The sequence below is a fragment of the Homalodisca vitripennis genome, chromosome 8 (assembly GCF_021130785.1).
Source record: "Homalodisca vitripennis isolate AUS2020 chromosome 8, UT_GWSS_2.1, whole genome shotgun sequence".
Classification (NCBI taxonomy): Eukaryota; Metazoa; Arthropoda; class Insecta; order Hemiptera; family Cicadellidae; genus Homalodisca; species Homalodisca vitripennis.
Window position 1 is genome coordinate 40,454,577 of NC_060214.1, and position 27,923 is coordinate 40,482,499.

General features: G+C 33.1%; 1 protein-coding gene across 1 annotated transcript in view; it reads right to left on the minus strand.

Moving 5' to 3' along the window:
- Nucleotides 1–3,357: 3,357 nt before the first annotated feature.
- The window catches only part of LOC124367599 (VPS35 endosomal protein-sorting factor-like), a 61,546-nt gene continuing 36,980 nt past the window's right edge, over nucleotides 3,358–27,923 (minus strand). Inside the window, 9 exon segments of the mRNA XM_046824558.1 lie at nucleotides 3,358–4,004; nucleotides 8,727–8,858; nucleotides 11,486–11,619; nucleotides 13,968–14,133; nucleotides 15,729–15,868; nucleotides 21,395–21,587; nucleotides 22,086–22,248; nucleotides 23,693–23,856; nucleotides 25,551–25,694. Coding sequence (XP_046680514.1) covers nucleotides 3,921–4,004; nucleotides 8,727–8,858; nucleotides 11,486–11,619; nucleotides 13,968–14,133; nucleotides 15,729–15,868; nucleotides 21,395–21,587; nucleotides 22,086–22,248; nucleotides 23,693–23,856; nucleotides 25,551–25,694 — 1,320 coding nt within the window. The 3' untranslated portion in view covers nucleotides 3,358–3,920.

The following is a 27,923-nucleotide window of genomic DNA, read 5'->3' on the forward strand; positions in this document are numbered from 1 at the left end:
GGGGGTACCTCAAATCACAAGTCTGCAACAACAAACCTCGCACCTTGGCAGAGCTAAAGGATGCAATCAAGACCAAAGTGGCAGCAATTGATCAAGAGCTTCTCGAACGTGTACATGCGGATTTTCTTAAAAGGTTAGAAACCTGCATTCAAGAAAATGGACACCATCTATTTGACGTTATATTCCATAAGTAACATTGTTCTTAAATGGCATGTAATTACAAACATTTCTATGTAATAAAATAAGTTTTATGTTAAAAAATAAGTGGTTTATGTTTATTTAAAAAACGTCCGGTTCCCGGTGGTCACCCTGTACTATAATATGGTGCAGTAAACAGTTGTACATACATATGACCAAGACTTCTCTTATGAAATATGGTCGTTCTTGTGGGTCCACACAAATACTTGGACCACTCATGCGTTAAATCCCGCTATGCATTAATTTTAAATCACTCAAAAATTATCTATAAAAATATTTCAATGTTCTTTTTTTGTTTGTTTACAAATGTTTTGGTATACCAAATAAATACATTTAAAGTGATATGAAATCAAGGTTGTCAATATAATATTAATAAATATAATATAATATTCTGTGTATTGTGTGTATTCTAAGTCTGAAACCAACGAAACAAAAAGATATGGAATTAAATTTTTCTTTTAAGTTAATAAATAAATATTTTAATTCAAAAAACAAAGATTTCTTTTTACAACCATGAATAATAATGTTTTGATCATTTTTCTAAAACACTGCAAAAGGGTTAAAAAAATGATGAATTATAGTCTAAATATTATTAACTAGGTAAAATATGAAAAAATATTTTAAAGTTTGTATGTCACTTTATAATTACACACTGATATTTTGTGTCTGTAACAATGTCACATTTGAATGAGTGACCATATATGCATTGCGACAAATGGCAAAAATTAGTAATTAAAATACACTGAAATTAATATATTTCTCATTGATCCACTCACAATTAGCTTACGAAATAAGCATTTATGGAGCAACAACGATAAGCAACTTAGATAGGCTATAGATCCTACAAAAAAATCTTTTATCATAAAACATTTAAGATACACAAATTCTGTTAAACATATTTTTTCTGAGCTTGGAATTCTAACAGTATATGGTTTGGTTAAACATATTTGAATCAATAATTTATGTAAAACAATTTGTTGATCCGATACTACAAACTAATAAACATACATAATTATAATACTCATTTTAATAGACATATTGATCAATGCAATCTAGAATTTCACAGAAAGAAAACATATTACAGAGGTGTGAGATATTTACATAATTTACCCACAAAATTTATAATGGAAACAGATCTTTTAAAATTTAAAAAGAAGTGAAGGATTACTTAACTAATTTGTCTCTATATTCTTTTGAGGAATATTTCAATACAAAACTAAAACTAGAATATACAAAACAATTATATGTCCAGTGCTTTTGTACGGATCTGAAACGTGGAGGCTAAATAAGAAGGATGAGAAAAAGCTTCTAGTTTTCGAGAATAGAATTTTACGTAAAATTTATGGGCCATCATATGAACAAGGGGTATGGAGAAGAAAACATAATAGAGAAATCAGGGAGCTCTACAATAGTACGGATGTAATAGGAGAAATAAAGTGAAGAAGACTCTGTTGGGCAGGCCATGTTTTGAGAAGAGAAGAGGAGTGCAAACTGAGGAGGGTAATGTACGGTAACCCAGAAGGAAGACAGCCCCGAGGGAGACCGAAAGTGAGATGGTGGAACCAGGTGAAGGCTGATATGGAGAAGATGGGCGCTTCAGAGGAAGATGCAGAGGACCGTTCAAGATGGAGGAGCTTTGTTGGTGCGGCTAAATATCACCTCCGATATAAATGGTCCTGGGACTAAGAGTAAGTAAGTTCAATACAAAAACAGAATAATTCATTTAAAGAAAAATTGTCACGATTTAAGTTCTATTGTTTAAATGAACTAATGTTACCATTTTTGTTATTTATGTTTTAAAATTAATATTAGCGTAACTATTGTAGTTACTCTAAGTAGTGAGTATCCAAGGACATAAAGAAAGAGGTAGCACACAGACAGACAGACAGCCTTTTTACTTTTTGAACCTGATATCAGTAGGATTCTTCCTTGCACCTAGAGGAACCTTCGTATAAAGTTTCATGTCTGTAGGATCTTTCTATCAAGAGTTATCACACTGAAGGGCAGATAGACTACCCTTTGACCTCAAAACCAATCCTTAGACAAATAGAAACACACGTATAAAGGGAAAAGTATATAAATGTGACTGAAACAGGTAAAACATCCCATTTTGTAATTCTGTTGTTTACATGCTACTGGTTCTGCCCAATGATGATTCGGCACAATCTACAGGCCGATTCATCTTCATAAACATGTAGGGCTGCGTGAATGATCTAAAAATAAAAACCTGACCAGATTGATCATTTCAAGTGTGTTCTTGCCATCCATACGCTTGATTCCTTCAGGAAACGTGTAGGCCCATATAATTGATGCAAAAAAAAATCTAAACTGAGGCTCCGATTAAAATACTAGTTTTATTTAAATATACTTACAATGAGATAGATTAATGCAATTCCTACAATTGTTAAATTCATTCAAGCAGGATACACTGAAGGAAAAATTTTCCTCCTTATGGATAGTAGCAATGATTGTGGAAGAGCTGGACGGTCTGAAATTCTTTTCATTACAACCATGGAACGCTTTTCTGATTGAGTCTGGATTTTAAAATATAGTCCATAGAGTAATGTGACCACATAAAATGTTGTTGAAAAATTGTATGTAAACCCCTTGAGTTGCTGAAGAAAGAATATGGAAATGTGATAAAAGGAATACAAGTACCTTATGCATATTTTGAAACTTATGCAAAAAAATCTAAGATTATCTTTTGAGTGGATACCTCTCCGTGTTATGAACAACTGAAAATATTCATAAAGTTTTAGAGATTGTTTATACGAACATTTAAATAATTTATTATCTATGGCCTCTTAACTACGAATGATTACAGTAGGCCTATTCTTGATGAATAGAAAATAGAGTAACCTTGTCCAGGTCATGTTTGACTTGGATGATGGTGTCAGGTTCTTGAAGAAAATTGTAACAAGAAATAAAGTATTTGACGATCGGTGATCTAAGTGGAAATGGAAAACTAAACTAAAAAAAACAATAAATAACACAACCATTTGTCAAAAATTACCCATAGCTATAAGATAGTGATAGTCAGCAAAATGCCAAAACGAAACTTACTCATTCCTAAAAAGTATTGCTGAAGAGACAAAACAGCATGTATCAAAATTTCAAACATAAACGGAATGGCAAAAATAATGCTCACACACATTAATTTGAATAAAGTAAATATATTTATATTTTAAAAAATTGCATATTATGTACATAAAACTTTCAAACTATAAACATAAAACAATATTCAACATGCTATACAGGTACAAAAATATTCTTGCATATAAAGTATAAATGCTGTTACATTCTAGTTCTTGTATTTCACACAAATAACATGAGTAATTTTCATGTATATAAAATTAAACAAATACTCCAGTCTTACAAGATTTCATCAAAATGAAGTACGAAACAAAAAAGATTAATAGAATAGGTTTTCTATTTAGACTTGATATAAAGACTTATAACAATGTATGACATTTTAGTAAACTAAATAAAAGTAAAATAATTATTATTTATACATACGTATTACATATAGTTGAATATTAAAATGATACAAGTATCACATTAGACAGAATGAAAATTCTTCTTTGAGTTCTAGCCAAAAACAAAGTGTTCTTTGAGCCCACAATATACTTTCTTTAACAGGAAAATACTGTAAATGCCTTTTCTAATTTAACTTAATAAACTGTTTAAAGTTAGACACTTAATGATCTAGAATTCACAGATTCTTAAGATTCAAGAAGTGTTATGACCTCAGAGTAAAATTTGTCTGACTGTCTTCCCCTTCTCTTCAAAGACTCCACTATCCGCTTCTGTAAATACAAGAGAAAAATAAATGGGACATTAAATGTACAGATGGTGCCTAAAGGGTTGAAGTTAGAAACATGTAATGAAAGTCATATCACATGTATTAAAAACCGAAATATATGCAGTAGCTTAAATTTTTTAATACTTACCATATCAACAAAACTTGAATTAGCAAAACCTTATTTTAAAAATTGCCAAATCCTTAAAAAATATCATTAATTTTCAAGTTGTAACAGAACACAAAATCAGCAAAATAATAAGCTACGTTAAAAGAACAATATTTAATTGTACTCTCTAGACTTTTCAAGCATCTTCAAAAAACAACCTTTTGACAGAGAAACAGCATGGTTTTATTAAGGGACGATCCACCATGACTGCAATAGTAGATCTGTTTGATCACATTGTTGACAATATCGAGGCTGGAAATAGTGTAGTGGGAGTGCAACTTGACTTGAGTAAGGCATTTGATTTTCTAAGCCATGACTTAGATTATAAGAAAACTTTTTCATCTAGGAATCCAAGGAACAGCACTCTCATGGTTCTCAGCATACCTTGAAGGAAGACACCAGGTTGTAGAAGTGACTCAGACCATAAAAAGAGTTACTACAATTTCAAGATCTGAGGTCCTGTCAATGGACCGTGGTGCACCGCAACGATCTGTGTTGGGGCCTGTACTTTTTATATTATTTACTAATGATTTTCCTAAGGTTTTACATTCATACAGTAATTTAGTCATGTATGCTGATGATTCTATACTATTAACTGCCAATAGCTCAGTGGAAAATCTAGAAATAAATTCATACATTGCTGTTAACATTGCTATGGACTACTGTAGAAACAATGACTTGGTTTTCAATGAATCAAAGACAAAACAAATTTCATTTGGGATCAAGAAGGATGACATTTCAGATTTACCAAATCTTCAATCTGTCAGCTCAACCAATTATATTGGAATCATTGCTGATGACAAACTCTCTTGGCTAAATCATATTGATAACTTATGCCTTAAGCTTAGCTTAACAATTTATACCATAAAAAGGACGAAAGCTATAAGCACGACAAAAGCCACAATAACAGCCTATCATGCTCTGTTTGAAAGCCATATGAGATATGGCTTAGCGGTTTGGGGTGGTTCAACTGAAAGAAATCTCCAACGAATCCTCATTCTTCAAAAAAAGGCTCTAAGAATCATGGCTGGCTTGGAATTTAGAGAGCGCTGTAGAGGGAATACTATCTTGTATTCAAAGAGTGGAGGTTATCAATAGTAGTCAGCCTTTATATTGTAGAGTGTATTGTGATAGCTACAACTCATAATGTCCAACAGCACCAAGACATTCACTCTTACAATACTAGGCATGCCAATAACTTTACTTTGCCGATTCACAAGTTAACTCTCTCTGAAACAAAACCAACCTATGCTGGAGCAAAATTCTTCAATAATCTCCCTGATGAGCTGAAGAAAATGGAAGGAAGGAAGTTGAGGAAAAGCCTGCACTCCTGGTTCCAAGAGTGTCCCTTTTACTCAGTAAAGGAATTCTTGAATTGGAGAGGCGACTCGCAGAGAAATGAAGACCTAGACAGCTAATGACAACAAACCTGGGAAAAATTTTAAGATAATATGTATTTGACGCCATTTCCTTCTTGATGAATGTGAAAATAAAGAAATTCTTGTCTTGTCTTATTTACCTTGTTGAAAAAAAATTTCTTGTTGAAGAAATCCTCCAAATCCTTCAATTCTACCCATCACATATATAATGAATCTATCTTTTGAAATCGTTACTTTTCCTGATTTATTGAAACATGCTGGCGTAAAGCCTTTATATAAGACAAAAAGAAATCTCTTCCCCTGGCAATTACATTTCTTCGAATTCTTTCAAATGTCTTTGAGAAGGATGTTCTGAACTATCTAACTGACTGATCATCTTAAATGCAATTCTACCTTAAATTCGTCTCAACTTAATTTTAGAAAAGGGAAAAGCACAAGTGCCATTTTTAGATAAAGGATGATGTTTCATTACCAGAGAATGGTTCACAGTTTGCATTTGATGTCTTCTGTGATCTGTACAAGGTCTTTGACTGTGTAAATCATATTCCTAAATACTTAATTTTTACCATAATCTCTGAGTTTAACTCCATTTACAATTTTTTTGATATTATGGTGGATGAAAGCCTTACTTGGCAAAACATGATGACGATTCAATTAGAGCAAATTAAAATGTGGTACCGGTAGACTTCAAGACACTATTACAAATTGATCTTGCTCATTGAGGGTATTGTTTTCTGGGGTAATTCATGTGTAATTAACAAGATTATTATTGAAAAGAAAGAAATCATACGACTTAGTACTAAACGACCTCTAGAACAACTTTTTGTCAAAACATTTTTTTAAGTCTAAAAGTATTACTTTCCAAACTATTTATTTAATCTATTCTTTTTGTACAATATAATTTATATAACTTTAAATCAAAACATTACACATGTATATATATAACACACAAAATGCTACCAAATTCTTTGTTTGAAGTTTATTTTTGACAATGGAAGGGTTGTGAAGGAAACAGGATTTTTCCGGACATTTGCCATCGTTCAGTGAAACAAAAAACCAGTAACACTACGTTTTTTTTTTCACTGAACGATGGCAAATGTCGGGAAAAATTCTGTTTCCTTCGCTACCAAATTATTTTTAAATTAGGTTATAGAGCAGTTTGCCAATTCAAATTTAATCCGAGGTCAGGTTTTCTAAATTTCAAAAACTTGTATACACTATTCTTTCAGAAAATGTTTTTATAGCGTCATTGAGTACTATAATTATCATATTTTGTTACCAGTACGATGAAATTATAAGTTGCAGTAAGAAATAGAAATGTTTACTGTAGTTCAACTTAATTACAGTAGTTTTAATGTACATAGAAAAGTTATCAGAGGAATCTGAATACCAAAATCATGGCAAGTACTAAGCAGTATTGCCAAGGTACTTGACTGTTTCGGTTGTGCTGGCTCTTCACATGGATGTGAACTTAAGATTCGAGGAGTCAAGTATAATATACTTGTCATATTATGCCAATTTCAGATATTACTTTGTTATTTAGGTGTTTTGCATGTTTTAAGCATATCCAAATGTTTAATAATATGAACACAATATGTGGACACTTCAGTACACATTTTTTAACATGAGATTTTAAAATAAAAATTGTATTCATATATATTAATACTGAAGGTTAATAATAAGTTAATAGTTGAGATAAAATACTACAAACTGTTCCAGTACCGTTTCAATAGTACCATTTATTCATGGTTGGTTCCTGGTCATTGCGACCATCCTGGCCATTATGGAGCCACTCCTTGATTAGGCATAAGTAAATTAATATAAATAATTGAAAAAGTTCATGTGGTAACTTCATAAAAATAAAAACAAATTTAATCCTTTGAAAAATTTAATTTTACGCAAATTTAAGGGCTGATCAAAAAATTTTGCAACTAAGGTATAAAAAAGCAGCCCTGGCTTATCTATTAGCCTGATTCCTTATCTTATCCCTCTAAGAGAATGCACTCTCAATATCACCTCATTTGGTTCAGTCTTAGTTCTGCAGCTGCTCTACAAATATGGCAGAGTGCAGTGAGTGCAAAAATCTAAATACCGCAGTGTAATTAAATTTTTATGTAAAGTGGTAAATTCCACAAAGGGAATTTACAAAAGAATGGTGGGAATGCACGGTGAGGAGTGTCCTTCTTTTTCTACAATAAACCAGTGGTTTGATGAGTTTAAATATGGACACGAAACCATGAAAGACGATCCATGGTCAGGGAGACCTTCCACCTTGACTGACCCATGATGTTCTGGGCTTGTCCAAAGTCTCAGCCAGACGGGTGCCTCCAATCCTCTCCATTCATGACCATGTAACTTCCTCTTGGAAGTTTTGCGCCTCTGTGAAAATGACCCAGAAGACTTGATGGCTCGACTAGTGACTTGAGACAAAACCTGACTTTACCAATGGGACCCTGAAACCAAGCAGCAGTTCATGCAGTGGCAGCGTAAGGGATCTCCACCACAGAGGAAGTTCAGAAATCAGTCAGAAAAGTGATGGCCACAATTGCCTGGGATTCCTAGGGTATACTAAAGATTGATTATCTCGATAAAGAAGAATAACAGGGGATTATTATCCCGAACTACTTCGGGATTATAGACAAGCCATATTGACAAAGAGACAAGGAATGATCAGCAAATGTGTTTTCCTGCTACACGACAATGCTCTAGCTCATCAGTCTCGTGTTGCAAAAGCTGCCCTGCAGGAGTGTAGTTTCTAGCAGCTCAACCACCTACCCTAAAGTCCAGATCTGGCACCAACTATTATTATTATTATTTCCTCTTTCCCAACTTGAAAAAACAGCTTGAAGGAAGATTTGAGGACTTGGGAGTCTGTGAAAGCTGCTACAGAACAGGGGACCAGGAGGAAACGTTTTTTTAGGAAGGCATAAGTAGTCTTCTGAACAGGTTGACCAAGTGTATTCAATTAAGGGTTGATTATGTATAAAATTAAATTAGTTTCTTATTTTCAACACATTTCTTTATACCTTAACTGCAAAACTTTTTGACCTCCCTCATATATTTAGTACTCATAATTATAATTAAATAAAGAAGTATTCTGCAGTAAAAGATTGAACAAGAAAATTGTTGTGTGAAAAATTAAAATTATTTGCCAAATTAATCAAATTAAACAAAAATTTACTTGTTTTTTGGAGTCAATCTGGTTATGCTTGTTGGCCAAATTCCATAAGTTGACTGCGAGTGTTGCGAGTCCAGGGCTGCTGAGGTCGCCGCGCATCATCACTGTTGTGAACAGGTCAAGAGCCAGCGCAGCCTGCATGTCACCACATACAGTTACTTGAATAAACTGAGAATCACGTTTTTATTTATACAAATGTACATACAAACTATATACAATTTACTAATTATTGGTTGGTTCAGATTTGTATTTTCTGAATCTTAAAACAAATTTTGAAACTTGACCTTTCCAATTCTTTTTGACATAGCCTATTTATAAACATACAACATATATAGGACCATTCTTATTTGCAAAATCCCGTCGGGCTATGCCCCACTGGTCTCTAAAGTTGTGAAAAATCCCATCTTGGCCTCTAAAGCTGCTTTACAGTAAACAAAATTAAAATTGAAAGAGCCTGTTAAATGTAATCGACTGATTGATCTGTGTAAACATTATTTTATGACAGCACACCATTTTTCATTAATTTAATCACTATTTTAAAATATGTTACATTTATACTCTTAAAAGCATTGAGTAAACTTGATAGTAACACCACTTCTTATATTTAAATTTTTTCTGCAACTGCTGTTGAGAACAGAGTAAGACAATATCCAGATAAGAAAATTAAAAGTTTTAGTAAAAGTAGCTTTGAAATGTAGCAAATATGAAGAATTCAGTGCTTGGTCAGTACTGTAACACAGATATAAACGACAAAGTTACAATCTAATATTTACTATAAATTTAAATACTGTTATAAAACACATCTTAGCAGTCATTTCATAGAAGTTCTTAGTTAGCTTCTTAACCCAGTGTATATATATATATATATATATATATATATATATATATATATACGAGGGCTGTTCAGAAAGTTGATTACGTTTTGTGCTGTGGCCGCCAGGGGCGGGACTAGCGCGGCCATCTTGGTGTCAGGACGTCCCACCGCTCAGTGGCTATCCAGCCGTGCTAGCGGGAAGTTCGTGTTGTAACGCGTCTAGTCACAGTGCCTGTTTGAAATGTCTGCCGCAATTGAAAATCCCGCCAACTGTGAGGTGCGCGCAGTAATTAGGTTTTTGACTGCCAAAAACTGTAAGCCTATAGAAATCTATCGGCAGTTGTGTGAAGTTTATGGGAACAACATTATCACTGAAGGTGGAGTGCGACAATGGGTCATTAAGTTTAAAAATGGCCGAACAAATGTTCATGACGAAGAGCGAAGTGGAAGACCCAGCATAGTGACTGACGAACTTGTTGAGAAAGTTGACGCAAAGGTCCGAGAAAATCGACGGTTAACCATAACGGAACTCTCGCTTAGTTTCCCTCAAATTTCACGAACTCTGTTATACGAAATCGTCACTGATAAGCTTGGCTTCCACAAGTTTTGTGCAAGATGGGTACCGAAAATCCTGACCGACGTCCACAAAAACCAGCGCATGGCTGCAGCGTTAACAATTTTGGATGCTTACGACAAAGAGGGTGAATCACTACTCGATCGCATCGTAACTGGCGATGAAACATGGGTGAAACATGTTAACTGCGAGACCAAATTGCAGTCAATGGAGTGGGGACACACAAGTTCACCTCACAAACCAAGAAAATGTTTGCAAACGATGTCGGCAAGAAAGGTTATGGCGACGGTTTTTTGGGACAAGAAAGGTGTAATTCTTGTTGATTTCCTGGAACGAGGCACTACAATCAACTCAGAAAGGTATTGCCAAACGTTAAACAACCTCAGAAGAGCGATCCAAAACAAGCGTAGGGGAAAGTTGAGCTCAAAAATTCTGTTGATTCACGATAACGCTCGACCTCACACGGCAAATCGCACACGTGAAGTTCTCGAATCATTCCAGTGGGAGTTGTTTCCTCATCCACCATACAGCCCGGATCTTGCACCAAGTGACTACCACTTGTTCCCAACAATGAAGAAGTGGCTGGCAACGCAGCGCTTTGACGACGACACAGAGCTGCAGCAAGAAGTGACAAACTGGTTGAAGACACAGGCGGCAGAATTTTATGAGGAAGGCATTGTCAAGCTCATCCATCGATATGATAAGTGCCTAAATTTGAATGGCGACTATGTTGAAAAGTAGTATTTAAGTGTGGCTTTCATATGTATATGATAAAAATTGTTTCCTATACTTTGTTAATTTTTAATTCCAAAACGTAATCTACTTTCTGAATAGCCCTCGTGTATATATATATATATATATTCTTGATTGGGGTAACAAAGCAAAATCAGTTATGTTAAAAAAAGACTGGAGTGAATTGTAATGGCCATAAATATACACTTTTTGACATATTTTTTGGATCGTGACAGCAAGGCAAACAACACAACATTGGCGTCGGAAATATAATTCACTTAAACCAGATGTGCTCATACATGAGCAAATAAATTTATTTTGTACAAACAGTATTCTCCATCTTTGTATAAAATTATATACAACATGATCAATATTATTTTTTATTATTAAAAATTACTGTTACATAGTGCTTTAAAATGGTCTACCAATAAAAAATTAAATGAAATGATTGGTAGATGTAAAGTTAACTTAACTGTATGAGATTTTTCAAACAAAATTTACGACTTCACAAACACATTTGTACCATTATTTATTTAATAAAGAGTACTTTGTGAGCAAAGCATAGCTAATGCCTGCAATACTTGAGATACCACAACCAATATAACCAATGGCAGACCCCATCTCCTGACACGGTGACAGTACCTGTTGCTTATACAAATCGGCCGCTCCCAAAACTTTGAGTTGGTTGAGCACTTCCTCTACAATCACAGAGCATGTCTTGTTGATTTCAACCAAAAACTTTGGGTCTGAACCGTATAGGACATCATTGGAATCCACTGTAACAAACCAACAAAGTGAAATAGACTGGTTGCAAAAAATATTTACAAGGCACATAATTATATTAAAACTGGTTTATACTTAAATTCAATATTTGCAAAGTATGTTAATAAAACCATAAGTATGATTATGACCATTACTATTTTTTACAATTGTTCAGTAATAATTGTTCTAGACATGTGAGATTTTGTTTCAAAATCAATGTTTGTTCTTGAAGGTAATCTACCTCGATTAAGAAATAAATCAAGTAATCCTGATTAAATCTTTACATTCGAGTAAATCATCAAATCCATTAACGGTTTTAACTTGCATGGTGACTCTTACAGTGGGATCTTATTAAACAAAGCTAATATAAATACAAGAGATTATCATGATTTTCACTAAAATACTTATAATGAAACACATTAAATTTATAATAATGTTTTCTTACACCATTACTTTTGTACGCTTAAAATGATTTAATTATAATCAGACAACTAATAATCATTGGCCGTTAAACCATTGATTTTGCTGTCCCAAGACAACAAAACACAATGTTTGTTTGTTGATCAATTATCACAGCTTTGAAATTATAAATCAAGGTTCAAAAAACGATTTAATAACAACCAATTTCACTAACTTTACATGACAAAACTAAAAAACAACAATAAATATTTGTGTTTCTTCTTTTGTGTACAACATTCTCTAATGTTTACTCAGTTGAAATTTAATTTTCATTTCATTTATTAATCAAACTATGGTTACACAAAGTATTTTTAAATTTAAGACCACAAAAGTATATATTATAGTAGTAGTGGTAGTCATTCATATCATATTCATTCTAGTGGTAGTCCAGAGATTATGCTTAAAATGCGACATTTTCCAACTTTAAACCCTGCTTTGCTTGTAAGCCAAAGTGTTAAATAGATCATTTAAATGGAATACAAAATTACTTTGGCAGCTAAAAAGTTTTCAAACATTCCTAACTAGAAGCTAATCTCGTATTTTTTACATTTATGAACACTTACCTTCCATAAACACATCACCAAATAGTTTCTCTTACTTTAATTTTTTACCTTATCACATAATATAATAATTTTTAGTACGAGATGGGTACAAGAATTTAGAATATATTGATTAACTCAATACTTATAGAACTATAGCCAGGTATTTCTGACACTGAAATGAAACTTGTCCAACATGCGAATTTAATAACTCAAACAATTTCTTGAGAGAGAGAGATAGCCCATTTAAACTCAATTGTTCACTATCATGTTTCCTCCTAAGACACTATATTTATCAATGAATCAGGTCTTTGTTCTGAAGTTTTAAGATTGAATGAAAAAGAAAACACTTTTTGATAATGATGATGAGTTTCAATATAATAATAAAAATAATTGTGTGGCACTTGAGGACCAAAAATTAAAGAAAAAACTGTATTAATTAACAAATGTATTCTAATTAAAATTGTTTCTATCCAAACGGATTCAGTTGTAGACCTAAAAAATAACCAACTTGCACTCAATAACCGAAACATTTTGGTTGATCTTCACTAACCTAGAGTGTTTCTAAAACCGTGCACTACATTTGTGTTTGTTGTAATCTAGGTGTCTCTGATGTCGAAGAGTTTGATTTTGACTTCTTTCTCACAGACTTGGTTTTAATCTCTTCAGACTGACATGACTCCAGTTTCCAGGAGTCAAGTCTGTGACAATGTCAGACTTCAGTACTGCACTAAGCAGAAGGTGAACTGGAGGAGCTAAACTCAACATTCAAATTAAATTTTTGAGATGTTTCTTAGAGTTGTAGTGTTGATAAATATTTCTAATATCTTGATTGCAGTAGGACAATTACATTTTTACGCTCCATTTACACAGGACGAATTTGACTATTTAGTAGTATAATATTTAGTAGTATAATATTTTTAAGAATTTATTTAATAAAATTGAATTTAAAATTAGGTTAAATTTTATTACTATTTAGTGATTTTTTTTTTTATTTTTATACTTCAAAAATATGTTTTTAGATTCTCAAATGGTTCTGAAACTTTTACTGTTTGGTTTTGCAGATTAACTTTTATTACATTATATATAGATTTTTATTAATTTTTTTATGGTTCCAAAAAGGTTGTAGGAAAATGTACTATAAAATTTTATAGATCTTTCATTGTCCGCTTCCCTCCTCATGGATCTCAACAGAAGGCTGTCATTACCACCAAACTTACTCATCCTGAATATCCTGTTACTCTGGAAGCAAGTGCTAAGGTCCTTTCAAGACTAAGTACAATGAGGGGTTTCCTCAGCTTCTTATCGTATGTGAACTAAATGTTATGTTATAACAAAATTGGTATGCCAATATTAAGTCTTACCTTTCCGCACGTGGTAGGGGTAGTGTTCCTGCGCGGCCACACTCAACATGTCAAGTGCACGCAGGTAGACATGTGCCCGCGCACAACTGCTTGTATCCCAGGTGTAGTGTTGTAGCACGTTCAACAGTCCTCGTGTCAGATAGAGCACCCCTTGCTCAGGACTATCCTGAGGCAGACAAAACTGATACAATATTTTCTCCTACAGATAGACCATGGTAATATAACCAAAGTAATGAAGAGGTGTTTGATTATCCAAATACCACGCATAAGAGGAAGGTAATAGCAAAAACTCATCACAGGAAATTGTTAAAAGTAAAGTTGTGAAAGTAGGAGAAAACATAAAGCAAACCAAATCATATTGTTTTTGTTCTTTAAAAGTACATATTGTGATAGTTAGTATACATACAATTTTAATTCCTGAATTACAACTGAGAATGATCAGAGTTAACACAAAAATAATAATCAAGTAAAAACACAGCATTTTTCTTATTTTTAATTTGACTATTCATACTAAACAAGGGATAAATAGATTGAGGATGAAACGGTAGTGTAGTGTATTTAGTGTGATAAATACTAAGTTGGTAATGTACCCATAGCAATATTTATTGTCTGCACCAGTTATGTTGGCAGTATGTATTGTCAGGCGATGTATCATACGATGTGGTCTGATACGAATAAAGAATGCTCATAGGCTGCTCTCCTGTGACATCACATCACGCCACTACCCTACAACCAACGGTCCAAGCTGGCTAGCCAGCAGTTCACCACCAGACACCGTCATGTAACCTCCGGGTCCCGTCCGTTCCTTAACGAGCGGTCCTAGAGCAATGATACTCTAAAATGTAATGTATTATTATTTATCCCGACCCATATAGTGTACAGTGACGACCCGCATATATTACAGGTAGTACATATAATTAAACTTTTACAATATCCTAGGTTTTCCGGTTACATCAAAATATTGCTAATACGATTACAATCTTCAGATATTTAGAATAAATAAGTCAGAAACTTTCCTAAAACTTCACAAATGATCATGTTTTAAAATAGATACAAAATTTAAATTAAGGGATGAAATGTATTTGAATGGGAGGAAATTTTTCCTACGGGCAAAACTTTGAATTAAGTTAAGCACAATTGTGTAATTTATTATCAAAAAATTTTCCATTAAAATCGGAAAATTCCCACAAGCCCACATGGAATAAAAGTTTTTAATTGTGGGACAAAAGAAGTTCAAATGTCCCATTTATTTTAATTTTCTCACAAATTAATATTTGTTCGGTTAAGCATATTGGCGTCATAAGTCATACAAAAACGTCTGCTCAACAGCCAAACAGCGCACACGTTTGCAAAATAAAAATTTGAAAATGTGGAAAAAGGGCACTTTAAAGTACAATGTAACATATTTAGGTTTTTATTAGGTTAAACACAACCATATAATAGTCTCAAAAAAGTAACCAAAAGTGTTTCCAAGCACACAACATACGAAAATATCTCAATGTGAATTTCTTGAGATGGTCCAATCTGATAAAAAATTAAACAACCAGATTCAAACAATTAACCTTTTTTGTATGTAGTACGAACACAATTTCGTAACTGACAAAGATTTGTGTTCTCTGTAACAGTTTTCATTTTAGATCAATCTAAAATGAAAATATAAAATATGTGTGGAAGATTCAGATAGTGACAAACCCTGACAATAGGTTTTCCAGACATTGCCCAATGCTCACATACATCACCATTATTTACATATTTCCTTACCGGCACAATCAACAGTGTTGACAGCAGCTGGCAGAGGTAACCTTCTAGGAACTGTTCAGAGCTTCTCATCTTCCCCTCCACTTCCAGCTGAGTCGGCACTTCCGGCACCAGACTGAGTGCATCCTTGATACAGGCATCCACTAAAACACACGCATATTACAGTGCTTACAATAAACATGATATTATAATCGCGGGATTTCCAGGTCCATTTACATATTTTTTAGGTTAATGTGGAATATCATTTATGTTTATATTAATAAGTTTAGGTCCACAATGTTGTCAGTGAATATCTTTTTCTTTCTCTTCTCCACATGGAATTTTCATATTTCAATAACAGTATTAAAAAATCCACATTATTAAAAATTTTTTGGGTTACATTTTCGTTAAATAATAGGATTCAATCATCTTCAGCCTATAATCTTAAAACATCCCTTTAGTTACTAAAATATGAATTTCAGCTCGTGCCGTTGATCAGCATAAAATAGCAGTTGCAGAGTTTGCATGAAAGTACTAGACATTTTATTATTTTTGCATTTGTTCATAATTTTTTAGTTAATCATTATGAACTAAACTACAACATAGACAATTTTACACATCAAGATTTAGGTTAAACAACACAAGATTGAAAGAAACAAAAGTACTTCTTGCTTTGAATTATCATCCAAAATTTCATAGGATATTCCACAGATAACCAAAACAAAAAATGAAAAACAAACAATCATCCATGATCTCTAAAGTAAAAAAAATCCCCATTATATTCAACATAAGTTTGAAAAGTTATCAGAGATGAATAAATTAAAAGAGGTTGGTACTCTGGGAATTAGATATCTTGTCATCATTCTTTTCCTCTCCTCTCCCTTTTTCTGTTTGTTTACAATACAAAGTAGCTGATTTATAAGCTCAAAGTTCCAGATGCTTAAACTGTTATCCAGTCTTAAAAAATATTACAGGTAACAAATGGCAGCAGAAAGTGCATAAAACCCAACATTATAAGTCAAGCAACATACAAATATTAAACAAGGTAATAAGAGAACCTGACTTCATCTCCGAGAATCGTTACAAGCTGAAGCAAAATGACTGTGCATCTGACGACTCTGAAATTGAGGATTTTACTGATAAACCTAGTACTCCACTTAACTCTAAATTGAGACAAGCTTCCAACTTAGAGAAGCAAGAAACTAAAGAATTCTCTGAAATAAAGGAAAAAAACTCTCCATAGTCATAAAAGGACAGAAACTAAAAAAAAGCCTAAAATGCTCATATGTGCTGACAGTCATGGTCGTGACTTAGCTTTTCATTTGAACAAATGTCAAGATTCATTTGAAGCGGTTGGTTTTGTGAGGCCTGGAGGTTTGGCTGGGCAAGTATTAAACTACAAAAACATTGACGGAGAGGACCTGAGTTCTGAGGATGTTCTTGTTATTGCATGTGGGTCTAACGACATAGCTCATAATGAAGCTGAGAAATCAATAACTTTGATCAATGAATCTTTAAATAAATATAAAAAAAACAGAATAGTCTTAGTTGATTTTCCTGTTAGATATGACTTGAAAGATTGGTCCTGCATAAACCAAGAAATTAAATCATCTAACAAATCACTGGAGGCTTTGAGTAAAAAATATTCTAGTGTGTCTTTGGTGAAAATTAGTACAGCTAACAGACAATTACACACTCAGCACGGTTTACATTTAAATTACAGGGGGAAACAATGGCTAGCTAGAAGTATCTACAAAGTACTACATGAAAGCACTGAGCCTCAAGTCCCGTTGACCAGAAGTGCATGCAACATTCCGGTGACAGAGTTGAAATCACCTTCAACACAAAATGAAAGTAAAGGTTATGTAGAGCACCCACTATTGCACGATGTATCTGACTCCATCGAGATGACCTGTGTCACTGTCCTTACTCCAAGCTCAGAGTCACTGGAAGGTGTAGTAATGAAACAGAAATCACAGAGTGAGTTTTCCAGTGTACTTATTGATGGTGAATCTAGTTCTTTAAACCGGGAGGTTTTGACCCCTTTAATACAGAAATGACTCAATGGCTTAGTTTTGTAGATGTTGATAACGTAGCTTCAGCCAGTGCAAACAAGTTCCGAAGTAAAATTCAACACAATCTACCGAGGTTACCTAGTAACGTTATAAATTACAGGCCTAATTTTAAACTATTATTTTGGAATGTTTGCAGTATTTCCAACAAGCTTCCTTTTATTGACATTCTAAATAACCAATACAGGACTGATGTACTTTGTATTGCGGAACACTGGTTATCCTCATCGGACATGAAGAACTTGGTGATACCTGGATATGAAGTTGCTGATTTCTTTGCAAGAGAGAAACATTCTCACGGTGGGATTTTTATTTGTGTTAAAAGTGGTACTGAAGTCATCAAATTTGACAAATTATCTTGTTTCTCGGAAGAACTTACCTGTGAGTTAGCAGCGATTGTATTGCCTACTTTCAACACAGTAGTGGTAGCTTTTTATAGATCTCCAGCAAGTAGCTTTTGTCTATTTTATGATAAACTCCATGATATTTTTTCCCTACTGAATGGCAAAAAAATGAACCTAATTATTGCTGGTGATTTTAATGTAAACTTTCTCAGTAACCATGTGGAAACAAAAGAACTCCTCAACTTGATCAATAGCTTTGGACTTAATATCACTGTCTCAGAAATAACTAGACCAGGGCTTTGGTGATAGTGAAACCTTGGGTAGCTGTATTGACAATCTATTGACTACTGTTCACCCAGACAGAGTACACTCGTCAGTAATTCACACGGCTGCTTCCGATCATCTGGCCATCCTCTTCGAGGCGTTCTTGGAGTATAAAATACCACAGACTGTCTCAGAAAAGTCAATAATTAGACCCATTTGTGCCATTGGTACCTCATTTTTGTTATCATATCTTAAGCTTATAAATTGGAATGATGTATACCATTTGGAATGTGATATAAATTCTAAGTTCAAGCTCTTTCTAGATCTGTTTATGTGGGCACTAAACTGTTCTATGCCTCTTAAGACTAAAAAACTTAAAAGTAAGAATATTAATGTTTCCTGGTACCATGATAGCCTAGTTAAAATAAAATCTGAATTAGATAAGCTACATTATATAATTAATAACACCAACTCTGAGAGTAACATTGAATTCAAAACTAGGTACAAGAAACTTAAAACAGTGTATAAGAATGAAATCCGAAAGGCCAAACTTAATTATAATAATGGTGTAATTGACAAAGCTGTAAATAAGAGTAGAGCTGCTTGGGATTTAATAAATCAAACAGCCAGACCTAATAGTAAATCAGTGAGTTCTTCTGTGACACTGGAACCCAATAGTTTTAATAATTATTTTGTTTGTTCAGTTGAAGATACATGTAATAATATCCCCACTAGTGATAATACATTTTCTTTTTATCTTAACAGGTATTCCAACTTGACCCTTCCATATGTTGATTTTAATTTTATTGAATTTAAAGTTGAAGATGTCTATGCAGCTATAATTAGTTTAAATAACAGTACATGCTTAGACTGTTTTGGTGTAAATGCTCCAATCTTGAAATTATGTGCTGCCTATATTTGTGAAGTATTAACTTACCTATTTAATGAATGTATTAAGTCTGGCATTTTTCCTGATGTATTGAAAGTTAATAAAATTATTCCTGTACATAAGAAGGGGCCTAAAGATCAAATCTGTAACTATAGACCGATTTCGATAATTCCAGTTGTGTCAAAGGTTTTGGAACGCCTACTTCACAAGCAGGTAGTTTATTATCTGGAAACTAATGGGTTAATTAGTAACTGTCAGTTTGGGTTTCGGGCTAAACGGAGCACTACTGATGCAGTTCAGTCTTTTGTAAATGACTGTTTTGAGGGTTTGGAACTGAAAAATGCTGTTAATTTTAGATCTTATGACCTTTCCAAGGCCTTTGACACGGTCGATCATAGGATCCTAATAAGTAAGTTGAGCTACTATGGTTTCAGTCAACTTGCTGTAAATTTTTTCAAGTCATATCTCTCCAATAGGAGTCAATATGTTTACTTAAATGGTTCTATTTCTGAAACTCGCCCTGTTAATTATGGAGTTCCACAAGGCTCCATTTTAGGTCCAACTCTATTTATTGCATATATAAATGACTTGCCTTCTAATCTGGGCGAGAGCGGTGTAAGCACTTATTTATTTGCTGATGACCTGGGGCTTACAGTCAGCTCTAAATCAGACGTTGAATGTAAAAGTATCGTTGGTTCTGAGACTTCGATTATAAACGATTGGTGTGCAGCTAACAAGTTATGTGTTAATAATAAAAAAATCCAGGATTTACAAATAACACTAGCTCATAGGCCCAATGAAAATGATTTCAGTCTCAAGTTTCTTGGCGTACACATCCAGTCTAATCTTAAATGGCAAACTCACATTGATTATGCTGCTTCAAAGATTGCTCGGGGCATTTTCTTAATTAGATCTCTAAAGGGTGTTATTTCCTCAGAACTTCAGCTGCAGATATACTATGCTTATGTCCACAGTTGTCTAACCTATGGGATTGTTTTGTGGGGTTACTCACAAGCTGCAAGCAAGCTATTTATTCTACAAAAAAGAGCTGTAAGGCTGCTATGTAATGTAGGAAACCGCGAACACTGTAAACCTCTTTTTTATAAAACTTAATATTTTAACACTGCCTTCTATTTATATATTATATGTGCTCCTGTATGTAAAAGATAATTTTAACTACCTCTCTAACCATAGTAATATCCATAGTTACTATACACGTAATAGAAATAACCTAGTATTAACAAAATGTAATTTTTCAAGCACCCAATCCAGTTTTAAGTATCAAGGAATTAAGCTGTACAATGCATTGCCTTTAGATATAAAAGAATTAAGTAGAACTAAATTTAAGAACTGTGTAAAAAAATTGTTACTCAAATCTTGCCTGTACAGTGTCAATGATTTTTATACTGTATTAAGAAAAAATTTAGAATAGACTATTTTAGCCTAATATTTGACGTTGTTATATGTATGTACATTACATCTTGACAATAAATGATTTGATTTGATATGCCTATCTTGTTAGCAATGCCAAAAAATGCTCCAAACCAGCTCAGTGGTTTGGAGCAGAACTACATTGTCTGACTGATCTGTATTGGCTGATTGACTCTCAATATTATCATGTTGGCCAATGTATTATTACCAACCCATCTAAAATTTCAAACTTTGAGACTGAAAGGGTTAATCTCACTAAATTTGTATTATCCTTCTCATTATTGCAATTTAATTCCAATTTGTAATTCTCGTAATAACTAAATATTTTGATGCCTGAATAAACGGATATTCTTTGAATGAACAAGTGAAACTTCAACTCTTTAGTTTACTAAAGTGCATTTCACAAGAACTGCATGACACATTCATATTTCAGTTTTGTTTTGTTTATTTTTATTGAACTGAAAATTAGTTTCAGTGGATTGAAAAAACAGAATTTCACAAAATTCTACCTAAATCAATTTACAGTGGTATCACTAATTTATTATTGCTACACTCAAGCAGTGTTCAATGTCTGTAACATCAATCTGCTCTTCCTTGCTATCACTGACAGTGTAATAGGTTAAAAATGACGACTCTGTTCACTCATTCCTAAAACATAAATAAGTTCATCGTAATAGTAGTACGACTAACCTTGGCCGAGACACTGGTTGGAGAGCGCTACCTGTGCGGTAAGCAGATACAGTTGTAGCCGCGTGGTAACAGACTGTATGGATGGGATCGTGATGTAGCAGTACGCTGTGCATGCTCGGACAAATCCTGCTGTCTTTCGCGTGTGGTGACCCTTCACCACACGGCCAGTCTCCATTGCTAGGCGGTTTACACACTGAAAACCGTAATCAGTGAGTGTCACAGATACCATGGATAGCTTATTATTATATTGTGATCAAAGTATTTTTTTTTTATTTTATAAAACTCATATGAGACAAATTAGGGAAATATTTCAAAGATTTATCCCCAATAATATGAAATAGTTTGGTTTCTAAAATCATGTTTCAGTTCCACTGGTTCATCAAAAAAATCAGGACTGGAAACCAACTATAGAATGTCTGGCTGATTTGCTACAAGTAGTGTTTTAGTTTGTCATGCAAATGTTCATTCAGCACAAACCAATAAGGAGCTTAATTTATAAAACTGATCAATATTTACTACTTTAGTAGTCACAAAATTGTTTGTACCACAATAAATTGCATTGTTTTTCTTCCATTGTTAATTCCGAATCAATCTATGCTACATTTTTACAAATGTATCATGTTGTTTTTAAAACTACACACTTTATATGAAACTAGACATAAGGGTAGACGTTGAAAACAAACAATTCTACCTGGACCAAGATGGCATGAACATAGTCCAGGTTGCTGAAGGCTGCCCGCATGTCAACGTAAAACGTCAGCTGCTGTTCAAAGTCCCTTCCATGATCAACTTTCAACACAAGCTGAGCAATCAGCTGACTGATCTGCCTCTTCTCGTCCTCTACGGTCAGAGCACTACCAACATCATAGTACAGTTGTGTAAATTGGACAACTTTTATTAAAGTTCATTTATGGTTATTTAACAAAGGTAGTAGTGGTCAGGATGTTTTCCTTAATGTATCGAGTGACCTAATACAATAATTAGATACAGTATTGATATTAAAACCTCTTCTGAACAAATACAACAAAAAAAGAATTTGAAGAAAATACTAAATACATTTTTTTTAAACACTAAAATGTGTCACATATTTTGAGAGCTGGTCTCGACTTACATGTATCTTTATAGAATCCTAGGTATTGCACGATACATGCGGTGTTGCATGAACAAGAATAGAGATAAAATCATAAATTAAAACAAAACTATAATAATTTGTTTATTATCTACATTTTTTAATACATAAAGTACAACGATAACAGATTTTGGAGAATGTTAAATTGCATACTGCCAATTAACATTTGCACTGAGCGTTCTGCAAAAATTCAAAAATACCTTTAGCTGTGGTAAAACATTTTAAAACATCATAATGAAGTATTTAACTAAATTCAAATAGTTGCATTTAGCATTATTTTGTTGCACTTAATATTCGTGTATCACTGAAAATATGTCTGTCAGACTTTTGGTGCGAGATAAAACCATGGGCTGTGTGTTGTTTAATTGGAAACACTATAGCGGTGACAGACAAAGTCAGTGTCAATCCTAAAGCAATTTTCACAGTACTTTTGTCTAAAAAATTGAAATCTGTTACACAACAATCTAGTAATAAATTGAGATTTTAAATATTTTCAGTTATTATTAGTTTTTTCCATATACAACAGAGAGAAACATTAAAATTTGGATTGTAATGAGAATTTCTTGGTAAAAATGGTTTTTGGAAATTGTCTGGTCATAAATATTTACTCGTATGTATGTAAAAAAAGACCATAATCAACCCAATAGACTGGTTTTCACCACATTTAACACCTAAGCTCAGATACATCAACATTCGTTAACTTCAATTTTACATGCTTTATCCAAAAAAGAAATTTTTATGATATTTCTGAAAATGTTGTATTACATCTTCATTATTTATAATTAATTATGTACAAACAGATGACACCAATTCTATAAAAATATTTGTTCAAATGTTAAGTAATAGACTAAATTTCAATTTCTGTTAAAATTCTAAAGAACGCAAAAATGTCCAAACCTAATCCTTATAGAATATTTTGGTAGTGTGGAATGAAAAAGATACAATTTCTCATGTTGAGAGAAATTTTGTGCTACTATGTTGGCACAATTTATTTAGTGATGTGTGTTTTTTTTTTAATTCAACAAAGATGGAATACCCAACATAACATTATTGGAGGAGAGAGGGAAAAAATAATAAGAGTTATCATAAAAGATCCTAAACATACTATGAGTAGAAATCGTCATACATCATTATTACATCTACTCAACAGAAGCGTAACCACAACTCACTTGACGGAGTCATGCATCACTTGGCAGATGGACACCAACGCGTCAGTGACCACAGGGTCATTGATGGGCCCCATTTTGCTGGCGAACTCTCCCATGATGTTCTTGCACACCGCCACCTTCACACTGTCGTTGCGGATCATGTCCAGGAATGGCATGAACTTGTCCTGCACACAAAAACATCACTAAACAGCATATCTTGCCATATAAAATAGTGAACTTATTTCCTTATATTGGATAGCTGTTAAGAACCAAACAATTAAGAAAAAGTCAAAGTATTAAATACGGGAATGCATAAGACATACAATATACAAACTTTTTAAAAAAAGTTATAAGGAATAAAACAAGAAGAAATTGACATTTTTATTCTTGAATTTTAAGAAGAAAATTATTTCTGTTTTATCCTGTCCCATTGTCAAAAACTGTTTATACCAATATGCCTACGCAATTACCGAATGACACTCTATAAAACACAATGTATTGCTGTAATGATACAATAATTGTATTATTATTTTTGCTAATAATGAAAAATGTCTAAAGATGTGTTTTTAACATAAGTACCGTTTTGAAATTCCTCCGTAGTGCTGCGGTTGGAGTCTCATACTTGCACACTGTCTACCTACAAATGTACGCATGCCACAGACTTATGGCAAAAATAAATGGTTTTTATATCTGTTAATGCATATTTAAAATGCCCCCGTCAATTGAGAATCCAACCGACTGTGAAGTACGTGCTGTTATTTTTTTTCTTGCTGCTTAAGGTGTGAAAGCATTTGATATCCATTGCCAAAATTGTTAAGTATATGGAAAAAACATTATGAGTGATGAAGCGGCATTCAAATGGTAGGAACTTTAAAAGATGAACAAAGGAATGTTCATAATAAGAAGCGGAGTGGACGGCCCTCAATGATCACCAACAATTTCAAACAGAGAGTGAAGTGAAAATGAACAAACATTTCACAATTTATTCATTATCGGAAAAATTTTCTCAAGTTATAAGAAGGGTTGTCTATTACATTTTATCAAGAAACGTGTTTTTCTGTGTGGCAATGTCCGTCCATATGCGGCAAAACGAAATCAAGATCTCATCATAGCATTTTGCTAGGAACATCAATATCAATAATTTATAAATTCATTATCAATAGATTACTTGAACCATATCAAATAACCCTCTATAGGGAGGGAATCTTCGTTCGACTCCTAGAAGCATCGTTTCACGCAACAATTTGACAATTCCCCAAACAACCCCAATTTAACACACAGTGACCTAAATTGTTATTGCAACAAATTATCACTTGTTTTTTCATCAGAAGCAGCATCTTGAAGATTAGTGCCACCACAACGACAAAAGCGTCAAAATGATCATGTTGCAGTCCCTATTAAATCATGTGGTAACCTTCTATGATGACAGTATACAGAAGGTTGTTTTTAGATGTTAAATGTGTAATATAGATAGAAATTATGTAGAAAAGTACATAAAAGTATGGTCTTTCATATAAAAATAAATTGTTATAAAATGTTTACTTGATATATATATATATATATATATATATATATATATATATATATATATATATATATATATATATATATATATATAGTTATGTATTATACTTACTTAAAAAATACCTTGTATAACTCATAATTAATATGCTAAGTACAATTAAATTGAAAAAATAATTAAACTTGTCCGATTAAAATAACTAATTTGTTCTTAAATTATATCACTGGTTACAATGACATGTACCATTATTTATATAAAGTATGGTTTAGATTAACTTGTGATCTCACACAAGTTTGAATAATCCAGAACTGAAAGTGCTACGAAAATAACTATGTTGCCATGTAAACCAGAAAATACCATAACAAAGAGTGATCCCAGATCCGGGGTGAGACTGAGGAGTTTGCCAGCCATGGTCTGCAACTGGGGGTAGAACTGTTCGTACTTCCTCTCTGGTGTCAGATGCTGGATGATGTCCTGTAGGAACACATCGACTTCTCTGCTCTGTAAATTGTGTCAATAAATTTGAATGGAGAAATAGTTACTTTGTTTAAAGACTTACATTATTCTATAGTATGTTACAACGTGAATGTCACAGTTACGTGCAATAACAAATTCTTAGAATGGTTCTCAGATTCAAATAGCCAACTTCAGCAAAAGTAAACCCTGATGTTAATGTAGACGTAGCTGGTTAAAGTGACATACGATTGTTAAGTTCAGCTCTATTTCACCTTCCACTTAGTGCAGCGTCTTAAGTTTAACGCTGTGACAAACTTGACTCCTGGAATCTGGACTCAACATCTGTCTGAAGAGATCCATAACCGTCGGTTACAAAGAAGCTCAAAACAAACTATTTACATTGTTTCAACATCAGAGACACCTATACTACAAAAAATGCTATCCAGATGAAGTGGTGGTCCCATTGCCTCATAAGGTGCACAATTGATTGTAAACAAATAACAAATACAACTACAATTCAGTTGAAAAAATAACTTAATGAGTATTAGCTTCTGGTTGATTTATAACTGCAGAAGAACCTAAACTGGGACATCCGACATATCCAGGAGTGGCTAGTGATGAAACATTTCCAGGAATTTATACTTGGGGGATAATTCCCGGGAACATTATGAATATTCCCAAAATTCATAAGTTTCCAGGAACTTATTATTTCCTCTAAAAGCATAGGTCAGAGGGCACCCCAATATATTTGTTTTTAACTTCTTATATTTAATATATTAATATGAACATATAAATCAATTCTGAAAGAGTTATATTCAAAAATAAAAAAAACATACAAGTATTAATTCCTTCAAATACATTTCAAAATTGTGATAATTGTGTTTACCTTTAAATGTTATTGAATACCACATGATTGCTTGGTCGATCACTACCAACCATGTTTTCTAGTATCAAAGGATATGATCAAATTTTTAAACCTATTACAAATTCTTACATATTTGTTATAAAACCGTGCAAAATACTTCAAAATTACTAACAGGTCATTTTGACTTATAAATTAAAGTGTAGATTTAAATATTTGCATTTTTAATAATTTTTATTATTTACATTAGATTTTATATCTTCACTATTTGTTCAGATGTTCAGACCAAGTCTTCCAATAAAAAGTCAAATATGTTTGTATTAACACTTTATTGGCTATTATTAAATTGAGTAAAATGGGTGTAGACTAGTTGTTATGTGCTAATAATTAGTTTTCATCATCTTCATGTTCAATCGCATCATAACTAAACTCATTTTCAGTTTCTTCCATAATAAAATTTTTGCCATGGCATATACTAATCTTTTTAAATTTGGCTTCATTATTGATCATTTAGAACCTATTAAGGTTTAAACACTGTTTTAAGACAAAATAAACCCCATTTAAATGAGTTATTCCATAAATTCCCTTGTTTTGGGAACTCATAAAGCCTTTGGGAAGTTCTCTGGAAATATTTCCATTTATAAATTCCCTTCCCACTGGGAATATTCCCAGCTCACATCACTAGGAGTGGCATATTACTAATTTAAATATCTAGATATTGGGGATCAGAAGAATGATTCAGTTGTGTAAGGATACAAAACGTTACAGTGAAATAAAATGACAATCTGTGCCTTTTCCTTTGATGATGTAAGTACAATTGAAGTATATCTTACACTGATCGCTACCAAAAGGTGCTGCATCTTACTTTCAATCAATCAATCAATCAAAATTCTTTAATTTACATATTCTTTGAGAATAGTATTTAACACTTTAAATGCCAAGTCGGTCAGAGTTGACCGACGCCTATGATGTTTGTACAGATAACTGTCGGCCATACCTGACCGACAGCGTTGCTACGCAACAGACAAACCATTATGCCCGTCCTGTATAATGCACTACACTCTAGCGGAAATTATCAAAACTACGTGACCTAGAATGACATTGGCTATTTACAGAACACTGTTTCAGTTCAGATACGCTACAATAAAAGTGCTGTTATATGGCTCGAAAGATAGAGTATTTCTTTAGCATCTCGTCGGCCAAAGATGACCGACAGATGTTTTTGTAATTTGGTGAAACATAATTTTTGTTATTTTATTGTAAAAATAGTAGTGATTATAGGCAAATACTATTACCCTGTGTTGCATTATAAAATTTAAAGGAAATCAGCAGCAATTTGTATGGTGCTTTTCTTGTTTTTTAAGATTTAAAGATGTTGTTTGTAAAATAATATACGTATTATGCTGTAATAA